The 13,986-nt window shown below is 39.6% G+C and overlaps 1 protein-coding gene across 2 annotated transcripts in view; it reads right to left on the minus strand.

Annotated features, from left to right (window-relative positions):
• The window catches only part of LOC133225823 (coiled-coil domain-containing protein 170-like), a 52,871-nt gene that overhangs the window by 26,115 nt on the left and 12,770 nt on the right, over positions 1-13,986 (minus strand). Inside the window, exons 1-4 of one of the 2 annotated variants that reach the window (XM_061378672.1) lie at positions 10,580-11,041; positions 9,096-9,123; positions 5,490-5,621; positions 2,696-2,952 (exon numbers count right to left, since the gene is read on the minus strand). In XM_061378672.1, coding sequence (XP_061234656.1) covers positions 2,696-2,952; positions 5,490-5,621; positions 9,096-9,123; positions 10,580-10,656 — 494 coding nt within the window. In that variant the 5' untranslated portion in view covers positions 10,657-11,041. Of the gene's footprint in view, positions 1-2,695; positions 2,953-5,489; positions 5,622-9,095; positions 9,124-10,579; positions 11,042-13,986 lie in introns of those variants that run through there. The other variant, XM_061378671.1, reaches the window with a different exon arrangement.

A 13,986-nucleotide genomic window follows, 5' to 3' on the forward strand; every position in this document is an offset into this window, starting at 1 on the left:
CACCAAACACATGAAGCAAATATTTCATCGAAACTCATCTGCTTATCAAGAACATAGCATTATTGTCAGTTTTTAAGGTGGGTGTGCTTGTCATTTCTGTACTAATTCTTTTCCATTTCTGATTTTTTCCTCTCTAGGTTGGCAATCAAACAGGCAACAGAGCATCACTCCATAATCAAAAAGCAGCATGAGACTCCTATAGAAAATGCACATTGAGTGTATACATAGTACTTTTAATAGTTATAGAACAGTGAGCAAAAGAGATGGTCCATGAAAAAAATTAAGATATTGCCTTAAGAGGGAGATCAGCACAGTTGTTGCCAATGCTGCCAAGTGGAGGAAGGTGAAATAATAACAGAGAGGAATGGAAAACATCAATTACTGCTCCTGACAGGACAAAGAGTTCCATGTGCTACTGCACGGCACACATGGTGAGCCAAAAGAGCTCTGACTTCTGTAGCAGGCACTGGCCCTCAGAAAACAAGAGCCTCACAGCTTCCTCACCTCTGAGCACCTTCCTCTCCTGTGTAGTCCCAGCCAAACTAAGCTGTGACATGCCACTTAACTGCTGTCCTGGTGAGGGATATGTCAGAAATTAAAAGCTATAAGGTTCCAAGAACATACAACATGCATGCCTGTATGTTAGAATATTGTACAAGATTGTCCACCAACCCTGCAAACTGTTATGTGGCTCTGAAAAACTGAGGCACACCACACACAGAACCATGCCTGCTTCTAAAAATAAACAATCTGAAGTACAAAGGACATACTTGACAACTCTACAAATAACCTAATTATCTCCAGTAGGACCATAAAGATGTGAGCACCTAGAAAATAGGGAATCAGGTACAAAAAAGTAGAAAGGCAGGACTTTCACAGTTTTGCTAGCTCTTCAGAACTAATGAGCACAGACAAAAGGAGGAAAGGGAGAGAAAAAGAAAAAGCTTTTCACAGTTCAGGCTCTAAAAATACCTTGGCAATAGACCTGTTGAGTAAAAAAGCACTATTTTCAACAGGAGAGGTGTACCTCCTGGAAACCCATCACAGAATTCATTAAACATTTTTTTTTTTGCTATGTCTCTAGGTATAGGATGTAAACGCGCATTTCATGCCTACTGGCTTGCTCTTTCCTTTTATTAATGGTTTTCAGTGAAAGTCTTTCTTGAATACTTAATCAGGACTAGGCATGTGCCATGTACTATTAAGTTTGCCAGACGAAGCGACTAAAGCTCATTAAGTCATGTATTGACTAGCATTAAGTGGCACATGTAACCATTAGCTGATGATGAGAAAAACCTTTGAAAGCATACACTGTGGATTTACGTCCAGCACAACATGTTTGTTCCTTCCAACAGAGTGCATTCACCCTCTCTTTCCCTTTTGCTAGTACTCTTTGCCAGGTGCACAGTGAATTGGACCTGGGATTTGTAGAGCTGGAAATTTAGCTATTTATTTTACTCCAAGAAGTAGCACTTTAAAAAATCTTAACCATATGTCAGAGACTGTGATATTCTCTATGTTGCTAGGATGCATAATACACTTCTTGGCTTAACTATCTCCTCACTTATATTTGGGTCATACCTAAAATCTTTGGTGATCAACATCCTTACTCTCCATGCAGGGCATTTGTCAAATCAGCTGGTAATAGACAAGTGCACTGCAATGGATTTCTCTAGATTTTAAAATAACTTAATTATCCACTTCTAATGTAAAAAGCCTGGAAGAGTGGTGCGGAGTACTGAGTTGGGAAATGCAGACATCTGGTAAACACTCACCTTGCTGTTAAATAGACAGTATCAAGAGAGAAATGGATATTAGCCTTGTAATGGTGGAAAAAATCCATTATAGAAGTCTACAAGGTGTCAATATAATATGACTGACACTGATTTTGGAATTTGAGAGCTCAGAATATTTTTATACCACTCAGTTCTCTTTGTGACTAACATTGCTATCAGTATCCATCCCACGGACCTGAAATATTAGTATTTATACAGAACTGACATATCAGTGCTCTGACACACTATGCTAACAGCATAGTTAAGGATACCATTTTTTAATAAAAGTTTTATGCAATCAGTATATGTTTAAAAGGTAAAAAATGCACACAATATCCAGAAGTAAGCAGAAGTCGTTACTGAAAGCTGCACAGCCATTAAACAAACATTAACATGCTCCCTTCAGAATGCTAACAACTAGGAATTACACCATGTTTTCTTTATTACTCTGCTCCTAATGGACAGGTTTACATTAAGGAAGAAATACACTTGACACTGTTCTGGTTCCAGCTGTGATGCAGAAGAGGAGAAAATAGACCAGAGGGATGTAGCAGCACAGTCACTCACCACTGCACAGCCCACGCAGCATGTCAAGTGACAAGTAAACATCTGCAAAAGATGTCATATGATAAAGCTGGACCAGGGCACTACACAATATTTCCAGGTACTGCTCATCATGAGTGTGCTATGAAAGGCAAAAGGTCTGCCTCAATGCAGAACCCCACTTATGGGCTAACAACTCAAACTAAAATTCAAGTTCCAATACCTTCCACACTTTCAGGTACAATGGTCGTGCAAGACATTGTAACTGAATTCAGATCTGCCATAAAGCCTGTCTAGCAACGTATTTTTCTGTCATGGCAACAGCACCATTCTGTCATCCCAAACACAAATTGTTTCTTATCTCACATGAATCTTACTTAAGTTTGGCATTTTGCTCATGAAGCTCCTCCTTCAGCTCCAAGCTTTCCTTTAATGCCACCTGAGCTTTCAGCTCAGCCTTGTTTTTAGAACTGGCAAGCACATACACTTCTTCTTCCATCTCCTGAATTCGGGCTTGCAAAGACAGGAGGCGAGACATCTGTCTAGCATTGTTTTCCTTGTGGCTTTCAGCTTCAGACTTCAGCTCTTGGAAAGAGGCTTCTTTAGAGACCATTTTGGACCTGAGTTTAAGAAACTACAGATAAAAAAGAAGAAATTTTATTTAAAAAAAGAAAGAAAAGAATTTTGCTGATTTTGAAATATGTGACTGAACTACAAGTTTAATAATACGACAAGAAGCACATTTTGGAATGAAAGACTCAGAGTCTTCTCTCCCTACAGGATTGAGTGGAGGTACACAACTTTATTTTCATATATCTAAGAGAAAAGCAATAGGAGAGGTTTGTATAAGCAAGTGTTGCTGTTGTGTAATACAAAATTTCAAGGTAATCTCTTGCAGATAAATTTATTTACAAATTCAAAATTTAAAACAGTCCACCTTAACTCACCTCCCTTATTGACACCACTATTCCCTCTTTTCTGCCTGCCTCCTCCCAGTTCTCACACACAATTCCACAGATAATCTGTACCTGGAGGGAGCTGTAACAGCACAGTATCCTGTTGTATGAGGGTGGAGCCTGTTGATGACTTGCAGTATATTCAAACACATTTTTGGAGATCCGTGCTGTAGACACATGGTAGGCTTATCTTTGGCACACGGCTATTTTTTGATCTAATATCCAATCAAATGCAGAAACACCAAGAGAGCCTTTTTAAGGAAGGGTAGGAGGAGGAACATCACCACCAAATGTCAAGGACCTCTTGCAGAGATGATGCTAGAACTTCCCAACAGTTTGTGGAGTTTTTTACTTTCCTCTCTCTCTTTAGGTAAAAATACCAATTTTCTGCCTTATTTCTGCTATAAGCTTTTCTGAAAGACTGAGCTTGAGGCAGACACATTAGGGACACAAAATTTCAGTGTGTTTTATTTTGCTTAAATGAACAAGTCATTTTAAATGGATTTTGATTTTTTTTTTCACAAGAAGTGTTAATGCATGTTTCAGCTTTCCTAAATGCTTCAGATTGCAGATAAAAGCAGCAAGATGCAATATGAAACATTAATCTCCCACTAGGTAAAATTTATAGACAAATAATTAAGCCACATTAACTGTTCTTTATGACGTGTGCTAGGGCTTTTAACTCATGGCAAATATTTTAAGGCAATAAATATTTAAGATATTAAGATGCAATTCAGGATGTCAGGAAATTCATGGCTCTGCCAGAGGCTTCCAATGTGACCAAACCAAAGCTACTTAGAGAAATTCCAGGAAGCCAGTGAGCCAAGTGCCTTGGAAAAGAGAATTCCTGCTCCTCCTGCTTCCAGCCCACACGTTTGTCCTCTCCCTCGCACCAGCTCTGGTATTTGTCTGACTCCTTCACAAACAAAACATAGCTGACAGAAAAGGATTCATTTTCCACAGAGGAAGAAGAGGAAGGGGAGCTGGCCACACCACAGGGAAAAGGCTAGCATCAAGGAGTCAAGCAGGAGGACCACTCTTGCAGCAGCAACATAGTCTCCGAAAAGCTTCACCTGCAAGAATTGGTTCAAGAGACACTTTGGAGCTGACATAAAGGAGCACTGACTTCAAGAAAAGCAGTTCTGCCTTTTCCCAGGCTGATGGGCTTTGTTTCTATACTTCACCCTCTTTGTGCTAGCAGAGGTATTTATATGACTATAAGGTGAAATAAGATTGGGAAACTGGTCTGGGTAAAAAAACAACCCATAAGGAAGACTTTATTTTTCAGTTGCATCAGTTCCTCAACAAAAAAGTGCACTGTAAAACTACACATATATCTGTGCCAGCACTAGGGATGGGGCAGTGTAGGGAAGGAAATGAGCAGTTAAAGGAACAAAAGGACTGCTTTGCTTGGCAGCTGGACCAAGCTATGGTAGCTTAAAGTGTCCATAACTTTAAAATTTCTCTGTGGTTCAACTCCCCATCTGCAAAATGTGATATTTTTTCCTCTGTCCATCGTCCTTGTGGTCAGTTCCAACTGCAGAAAAAGCAAGAATAATCCCATATCATGAGTTTTACAGAGCACTCAGCAGAACAAGGCTCTGACCTCAGCTGGGTCACGAAGGTCTTTATTAACAAGAGCATGAAGCTGCTTTCTTAACTATCCTTTTGCAAGCACAGTGCTGGAAAAATCTATAAATCAATCAGTCATGCTGGCAAAAACGCCATTCAGCATTTCCAGTAATGCATTCTTTCTATGAGAACACAAGATTCTGTATGGCTTTATAAAATTGAAATTTAAAGTACTGGTCCTGTGTAACTATTATATGGAGGGGAACTCTGCAGTAATTCCAGGATCAACTGCTCCAATTCCAGCTCAGTCAATGGACACTTATCCCCATAGTCCTGGCTGAATACAGTAGTAACTATTCATTCTCCTACAATATTACATGTTCTTGCTGTTTCCCATATTCAGCTACCCAAAATTAAAGAAATTTTGTTTCATTGATAGGGCCTTTTTAAATTTTGAATATGAGCTCATAATCGGTTTATTAACATAGAAGCCAGGAGAGTGAATATCACACTGAAATTCTAAAAAGAGTGTTATGAGAAACAAGATATTCCATATCGAAACAAAGGTTTCTGTTCTGTGCAGAAAGTGATCATAAAGAATCCTTAGGTTTGGAGAACAATTTGGAAGTATTTTTAAATGTACCTCTGACTGGGCACAACCATACTTCACTGAAAGTGCTGCAAGTTCACTTTGAGCAGTTTCAGCTGCAGCTTGGTAGTGATTCATCTGCTCTCCAGTGACAGGAATATCCAATAGAACGTGATCATCAGATCCCTGGGAAGACAGCGTGAAAACAAAACCATTAGACATTGTATTTTTATTTTTTTTTGGAACATTTTTCCTTCAGTGCTTTTTCACTTATTAAGGTGCTCAAGGGCACTTGTTCCAAACCTGTTATACCCAGAGTAACTTTCTTCCAGATCCTTACTGAAAAGTAGGATAAACAGTCACTTTTATACCAGTCACCAGTTTCATCTGCAAGTTCAGCCACCAACATCAGTGCTAAAGCATATCAGCACACAAGACATACCCTTCTCAACAATCTCTTGGCCTCCCAAGCTCAGGTTATTTCCAGTAATTTCTATGTCGTTTAGCAAAATTCAAAAGGCCCCACTTCTACAAACTTATCCTGTCACTCCTTCAATTGATGTAAACTTTAAGCAAAAGAGAGTGCTCAGGTGCTCCTTATGCAAACAACAGCTTTGGCTTTTAGACTTCAATATAATGGTTTGTGTTGAAGGGACCTTAAAGACCATCTAGTTCCATCCCCCCCTGCCACAGGCAGAGACACCTTCCAGTACAGCAAGTTGCTCAAAGCCACATCGAACCTGGCCTTCAGTTACATTTACATGCCTCCTCATTTTCATTTTGGATGAAACGGTTCTCAATCTTCCCTGTGCCACTTATGGTTTTTCAGATTTCTGTCATATCTCACCTCCACAGTCTCCCTACCAGATTAGAGTCTGACACTCCTACCCACTCCTAAGGTAGCTTTCTACCTTGCCCATTTGCGCTTTTACTTATAACTTGCCAAGGCTAAAGGTCTTTTTAAACTCCTTCACTTGGACATAACTTCAGCTTTCTGAATGATGCTTCCTTATCCCCAGCAATCACCATACTGACTCTTTTCACCCTTTTTCAAGCCCTTCTGAACAATGGCGAGAACTGGTTCTATGCTTCTAGCACAGTTTCCTTCACACTACTTGTACAACTCTTTTAGCTGTGCCTTTTAGACTCTTCATAGTAAGCTTTCTCTTTTATTTTGTGGTTTTGCTCTTCTATAGTAGAGCAGAAATGCATTGAATTTCTTGGTCTTTGTTACTTAAATCTTTCAGTATGGAAATTCAGACCTCAGGTCTTTGTAGAAGTTTTATTAAAACCTTTTTTGGTTTTTTTTTTTGCACAATCAATAGTGGCTACAGAATGATGAAATTTAACATCTTCAGAACAGAATTGTGTTTAGGTGATGCTGGACACACACACTGCAGTGGACAGAACATGAGATTAATATTCCATCAGCTCCCATACAGGACTGAAACAAAACCTCAACTATTGAGGTGTGTATTATAAAATGCAAATCTCCCCCAGATAATGACTGCTGTTGAAACAGAGACAAGATGTCTTCACTTCATACTATTCTACACCAGCACTGGTTTCCAGGCTGAGATGAATGACAAGTTCAGCTCCTACCCATTCTAAATAAAAAAATAAAAAAAAACCACAAACCAAAAAAACACAAAGACCTCTCTAAATAAGTGAACATCCAGTAAAATAAGCCTTTACCAAGAAACACACACAGAAATCCCTGGGGAATAAGGCAAAACTACTAGTGTAGACTGCAGATTGTAGCAGAAAACAGATTACCTTGGATTAGTTTCTATAATACTGTCAACACTTTTCTTTAATCTTTCTTCAAGTACACACTGGATTAGACCCATCAAGTGTAATTGCATTCATCTCCCTCAAAGACACTCAGCTGTGCTCCTTCACGAAGGAGTTGCCCCTCATCAAGCCAAACTGATACATGTAGTACAGCTCACAGCCACATACAACATAGCGCACAGCCTCACAGATAAAAGGGCTGCTAATTTTTTCAGCACTTTATCACCATTCTGAGGGAGTGAGGGAAGGCATGTGCCATCTCTTTGCTACTTTGTCTTACTTTGTGCTTTATCCCACTTCTTTCACATTGTACAACCACATGAAATTCTTTGATGGGTTTGTTGTTTGTTTTTTTTCATTCTGGAATACACCAGGGCTTTTCAAAGCCATGGATAGAGCTTGCAAAGTTAACACTGTGTATATTATTTACATATGTTGTTATATTTATATTACTGTATTGATGTATGCTTTCTTCCCTAAACAAACACAACCACTTATGATTTTACAGAAAGAAGGAATACATTTCAAAAATGATGAAATAAAAATACTTCAGATTATAGCTGAAGAAAAAAGCTGAAACTTCCAAAACCTACATTTGTCATACAAATTTAGATTTTAAAATGATGAGCACTTTAAAGATGCAGAAACATACCTAGAAACATTTAAAAGAGGTTTAAATGAAGCCAGGTTCAACAGTCAATGGGAATTACCATTTCACTCGTTTACTATCTTAGTGAGATTCACAGAAGCAGATACAAGGGAAGTTGCTATGATTATCATACTTTTGTCAGGGAATGTGCACGATTTAATATTTAAGAAAGTAGTTTTCTATGTTTTGCCAGCAGCCATTTACAAGTCTGATCATTAATCACAGCAATGCAGTTAATTTGGCATGATTCTGCTATAGGGGTAAAATTTTTAATGCAGATGTGGCACTTTTATATCTCCAGAAAAATTCAGATTTGTAATGTTTCATGAGTACTATGTAGTTCATAAGAGGCAGTACACAGGAGAAGCCTTATTATATTATCACTTAATCAGCTCTAAATAATAAGTGTTTGAGTGTTGACGTTGTTAACTTCATGATCGCTTTCCACTTACTTGCAAGAAGATGAAGTTTCTATTTCACTTCAAATGCGTTTAGCTAAAATCTAAAGAAACTAAATCTATATTTTAGCTATAAAGAAGCAAAATATGTATTTTCATACTTAAGAGTAATATCTATTTGGACCTTTGTCTTTATTAGCAATAAGAGTTCTTTAGAATATTAACAACAGAAAGCAAATCTATATTTTAGATATAAAGAAGCTAAATATATATTTTCATACTTAACAGTAGTATGTATTTGGACCTTTGGCTTTATTAGCAGTAAGAGTTCTTTAGAAGATTAACAACATAAGATCTATGTTGTTATTGCGGGGGATTTTGTTCTGAGCTTTTACCAAGTAACTACTTTCATCTCCCTGTAATCTGGCCTATAGTTGGCAAACTTTACCTGATTCGGAAACAACAGAACTTCAACAACATTCAGTAGTTTTGTACCTCATCGTGTACTTTGAAACTGGCCAACTGTTAAGTCACTCGCTCCCATTCTGCTCTTGAGAGCTTTACTTTTATTTCCTGCCTACGTTTCTTATTTCAACCCTGACAAACGCTGCTACTACTGCCTCCCTTTCCCAACATATATATTAAAAAGAAAATCTCTAATGAAACAAAAAGCTGTCAGTAAGCATTTAAACACTGAGCACTATCCTGAGTAACTTGTCAATGCATTGCCTCTTGTCCATAGCAGAGGGACACTACTTCTTTCCATTTGCGAAGTGTCTAAGTTCATTAGTGTTAGCGTACCAAAAATGATTCATGAACCTTTGTAGATTCCATTCTCCCTTTGCTTCTACAAAACAAATGGGGGAAGAGGGAAAGAGAGGTATGAAATTGAACAGTATGATGCAGTATGATGACACATGACAGTAATTTTTCACAGAACTGCTTTACTAAACTATGTCATAGGCTACCATCAGCAAAGAAAGGCATAAAAGCAGAATACTATGCCTTTCAGGACAACAGGGATGAAGAGGAATTTGTGTATGAGCTGAACTGCTGAAAAAGGGAGCTTAAACATAATGTTTTGTTTGTAACTATTTTAACTAGGGCTAGAAATTTGATGTTAAAAGTGTGTTGCCATCCACAGCCTAACTAGCTTAATCTGATTAAACAATCAAGACATGTTCTTACAAGGCCATTTGAAAAACTACCTTGTGCAAATAGATTTTAAAAGGAAATTCTATTCAGCATGCAGAGGATATTAAATTTTTATTTTATTTTGCAAAATAATCTATTCTAGTATAACAAAATACAACTTTTAGAATGTATTGCTTTTCATAAAATCAACAGGTTAAAAAGCAAATACTATAAAAATACCTATAAGTTACATGAAAATCAGGTGCTAAACAGTTTTCAGAGATACTTTCTGAGTCAAAGAGAGGGAAGGCAGGTAGCACCTGGCTATTGCAGATTTTTCTTGGTAGCAGCAGCTAGCCAGCCAGTGTGCATATCACTTTCAGAATAGCCACAGCAGCTGCACATACCAGTGAGTGTGAGAAGGGTGAGCCACTGTTACACAGTAAGTCAGGTTTTGTTAAGTGTGTGAAAGCAGACTAAAGTGGATCAGAGTCACTTTGGAGGGAAAAAACTTGTTCACATATTAACCATCCTGCATGTATATTTTTGGTAAAGTTATCTTCTTTCTACATAATACTTTGCCCAATTTGTCTGTCAGAGACCTCAGAATGTATTGGCAGTGCTTTATTAACATAAATCAAAATTTGCAAGTAACACTTCAAAACCATTTCAGTTCTGACAGTTCCCCTTCCACATTTTAAAATGCCAGAAATACCCAGTTGCTTTTGATAACTTCTCACTCACTGAATTCCTCTTTCCCAATACCCAATTATTTTTGATCACTTCTTGCCCAGTGAATTCCTCTTTCCCCTCTCTGATTTCTGCTGGTTACTATGCCCAACTCATTGCCTGCAGCTTGTGCGTGTAACTCTGAAGTTATTTTTCTGTTGTTGTTGCATGACTGTGGAGGTTTTTATGCATTAGTATTTCTGGAACAGTGCACCAAGTGTTCCAAACAGCCCAAATAAATCACCAAAGGGATTTTCTGAATTCCTTTCAGAAGGGTACTGCTTAGCTCTACCCTCCCTCCTTTTGCAGTAATCATTGAAAGGTATTACTGAAAGATAAAAACCACTCTCTGGTGCTGTTCGTCTACTGAAGAAGCCAATTTCAAGCTTGATTAGTAGGCCCGAATGAAAATTTCATGACAATCATAATGTTAGTCTTACCCTCTACTACTATAAGCTGCAGTTGAAGCATTTTCATCTTTCATTTTCCTCTCTGTTATAATGAGGTGACTTTGCATCTAAATACAATGAATGCATTTAATATAATGAAAGACAGCAGCCATCTCAAGGCAATTATGGAGACACAACACCTCCTGTAAATATTACTTAGCATGTCATTTATTTTACTTCATCCTTTGGCTGTATGACAAAATTATGGAACTTGGATCTCCCCTGACACTTTGTCTCACAGCTTTTCCAAAATGAATAATAAAAAAGTGCTGCTGTGTTTAATCTCAAAATAATAACAAGGCTAAGGCAAAATTTAGGGGGGAAATGTAACAAAATTAAGTGATTATTCAGGGATTTTTGCAAAGTACTCATTGTTCTACTGGTTTTATCAGTGCTGAATAGAGTTAAATAACTTTTGTAAGAGAACAGATTAAATGAGAGCCTTAAAAAAAACAACCAATAAAGTAATGCCAATACTCTTGCTATTTGCCTACAATGACTACTATACTACCGTCAGTGAAAGACAAATATTTCAGATATATTTAAGTCTGTTGGTATACAGATAATTCAGACTGACTAGTGCTGTAGTTTGAGTTAACATTTGTAACCCACATTTGATAAATACATACTTTATAATGTGATTCTGAGTCCAAAAGTAACATTCACATACTGTTTGACTTCAGGTCACTAGGACAAGGAACAGGTTGCTGTCAACTCTGTAGCTAAGCACTGCTAACAAACTTTTTAATGGGTCAAGAAAGTTGTATTTAATATAATGGTATTGATTTTGCCATGACAAACTAACAAAATTCTGTGGTAACTACAAATTAGCATAATGACAAAATTGATGTTCATCTGTTAAGAAGATAACAAGCTGTTCACACGTTAATGAATTATTTACCCTTGGGAATACAAAACTGCTACAAGTTTTCTACAATATCTATGGTACAAAATAGTTTGATCCTTCTGAGCAATATCCTCAAGCACCTCCTTTAAATTCCTATCAAAGCCAGCAAACCAGTTTCAAAGGAAGAAGTGCAAAGAAGAAATTCTTAGATAACTATAAATTCCTACTCCATGAAAGATAACTCCCTTCTGCAGCACTTAAGTAAAAACTTTTGTCCTTGAATTTGTACAGATAAGCTATAATGATCAGCTGAAACTCACTGAGCTGCAACTGAAGCACATGCCTACCATCAGGTACAGCTCTGCAGCTGCAGGAGGTGTGGGGTGTTTTGAAAAGGTGAAATTAAATTTAAAATGGAAAAGATAACTTGCAAGGGGGGTTACAGCCAGCCTCAATGGCAGTCAGCCTCCACAGAAACACCCTACAGGCAGCTACTGAAGGCCAAGAGTAGGGACGGGGGTATTTTGGCAAAGTCAGGGCTTTATTCCCTAGTAGGAGAACTGCAAAAAAACCCCAACCCTAACCAAAACTCTAGACCCTTTCTGTCTCCTGCGCCGCACCCGTGTAAGTGCCCAGGTCTGCCGTATGCCGGGCAGCGGGGCCGCAAGCCCCACGTCTCTCATGGGAGACCGCGGGCGCCCTGAAGCGGCTCGGCCGCCGGGGCCACCCCTTTCTCCTTGTCCGGGCTGCCTTCCTCTTCTTTCTTTCCCGGGGACGAGGGGCCGGGGCTGCAGCCTCCCGCCCACAGAAACCTCCGTTGTCTCCACTGCCGCGGTACCTTTGCCGCCGCCGCGCCGCTGCCCCCTTCAGCCAGAGACGCCGCGCTGGGGCCGCCCCTGCCCGCCTGCCCTGGTGCCGCTCATGGCAGCGGCCGCGGTGCCGCCGTTCCCCTGGCAACGAGAAGCGAACAGCGCGACCTGCGGCCTCCTCAGCCCAGGGTTCGCAGTGGGGAGCCTTGTTAGGGGTGGAGAAACAGTGCTTAGAGCCCGAAGTTGAACTGTCTTTACAACAATCAAAACAGAGGCAAGCAGAGCAGAATAGGTTTGGACAGCAGCATGCTCTAACCCCTGCAGGGTTTTCTTCTCTCCTCACAGCACTTGTGAAACCAGCACCTCCCACAGCCCGGGAAAGCAGCTTTCCTTGATTGCTGCTGAAACACCTCCAGCTGAACCAGGACTGCTTCCTCCTCTACGCTGAGAGGGGATGAGAGGAACTAGCGGTAAAAGGAAATGAAACCTTCATGTGTGTCGGTGCTGCACATCACTTGCTTTGAAAACTCCATATGAGATGCTTAATCAGGCCATGCCCAAGGCCTCTGGGGATGGTACAATCTTGCACCATTTCTGTACTCACTCACAAGTCAAGAAGTATCCTGCCTTTCCTAGGAACACTGACCTATTCATGGTTTTTCAGTGAAGAAAATGGAAACGCTAGGGATACTACTAACTGCTTAGGGGGACTTTGTCCTCCTCTCTGTGTACATGATGCCATTTCACTGCTGCTGCCACGGACAGAGAAGACCTCTGCCCAAGCAGAGGGGTTCAAGTGTGGATCATCACTCATTTTAAAATGCTGCATCGCTTAAAGCACGGAGCTAGAGAATGCTGTGCCTCACCTGGAATCTGCCATGAAACTCATAAAAGAAAGGTGAAAATGTCTTGACATGCAGAAGCAGTACTAGGAACGGATCAGGGGAAATGGAGACCAGCATGAGGCTAAGGCTGTGCAGTGCAGATGGCAGCAGTGGTAGGAGCCAGTGGCCTCCATCTCGCAGAGAGACTGGAGAAAGACGTAACTGCAATAGGAGTGTGAGGTTCTGCAGTTCAAATCTATTAAGTACTCTTGACAGGTTAAATTTGTACTGGCAGTCTTACATAAAATCAGCATAAATCTGGCACAAGTTTTAATTTCCTTTGCAAACTGGGACGAAAATATCATCCTGCATTTTTCCAGCATCTGACTACAGCCTAATCTGTCCTGCTATCAGAACAGTGTGCAGATGCAGGGTTAAATGCTTGTGAAACTTTATCCTAACTTTCTTCAGCAAATGCTTGAGCGCACCTTCCCATCATTAGTCCTGCAGTGCCACAGCTGGTTCAAGAGCTATACTTCAGCCACTTCTACACCCGTGGTGATGGGGAAAGAATGCTTATACAGCTGTTTCTTACAGGAGATTTATAAAGTTATTTGGCCATTAAAAAAAAACAGAAACACACACACACACAAAAGCAACCCAAACCCAAAAGAATCCACTGAATCTGATGAACTGAAGGGAGAGTAACAACAAGAGAGACAAGAAAAAAAGAGGTGAAGAAAAGCAGTATAACGTATAGTACTGATACGTCATTAACCACTGATGCATGTTATATCATATAACACTGAAAAAGAATGGGGCAGTTTGAGGGGGTGCAATACCCACTCTTGAAACCATTTGCCTAAGAAAAAAAGTATCTTATTGCAGGATGCTCACACTTAAAATTGCTTTAAGCTT

Source organism: Neopsephotus bourkii, unplaced genomic scaffold (assembly GCF_033783945.1).
Source record: "Neopsephotus bourkii isolate Nb327-2 ecotype Australia unplaced genomic scaffold, CSIRO-AGI_Nbou_v1 NB_1767, whole genome shotgun sequence".
NCBI classification, from domain to species: domain Eukaryota; kingdom Metazoa; phylum Chordata; class Aves; order Psittaciformes; family Psittacidae; genus Neopsephotus; species Neopsephotus bourkii.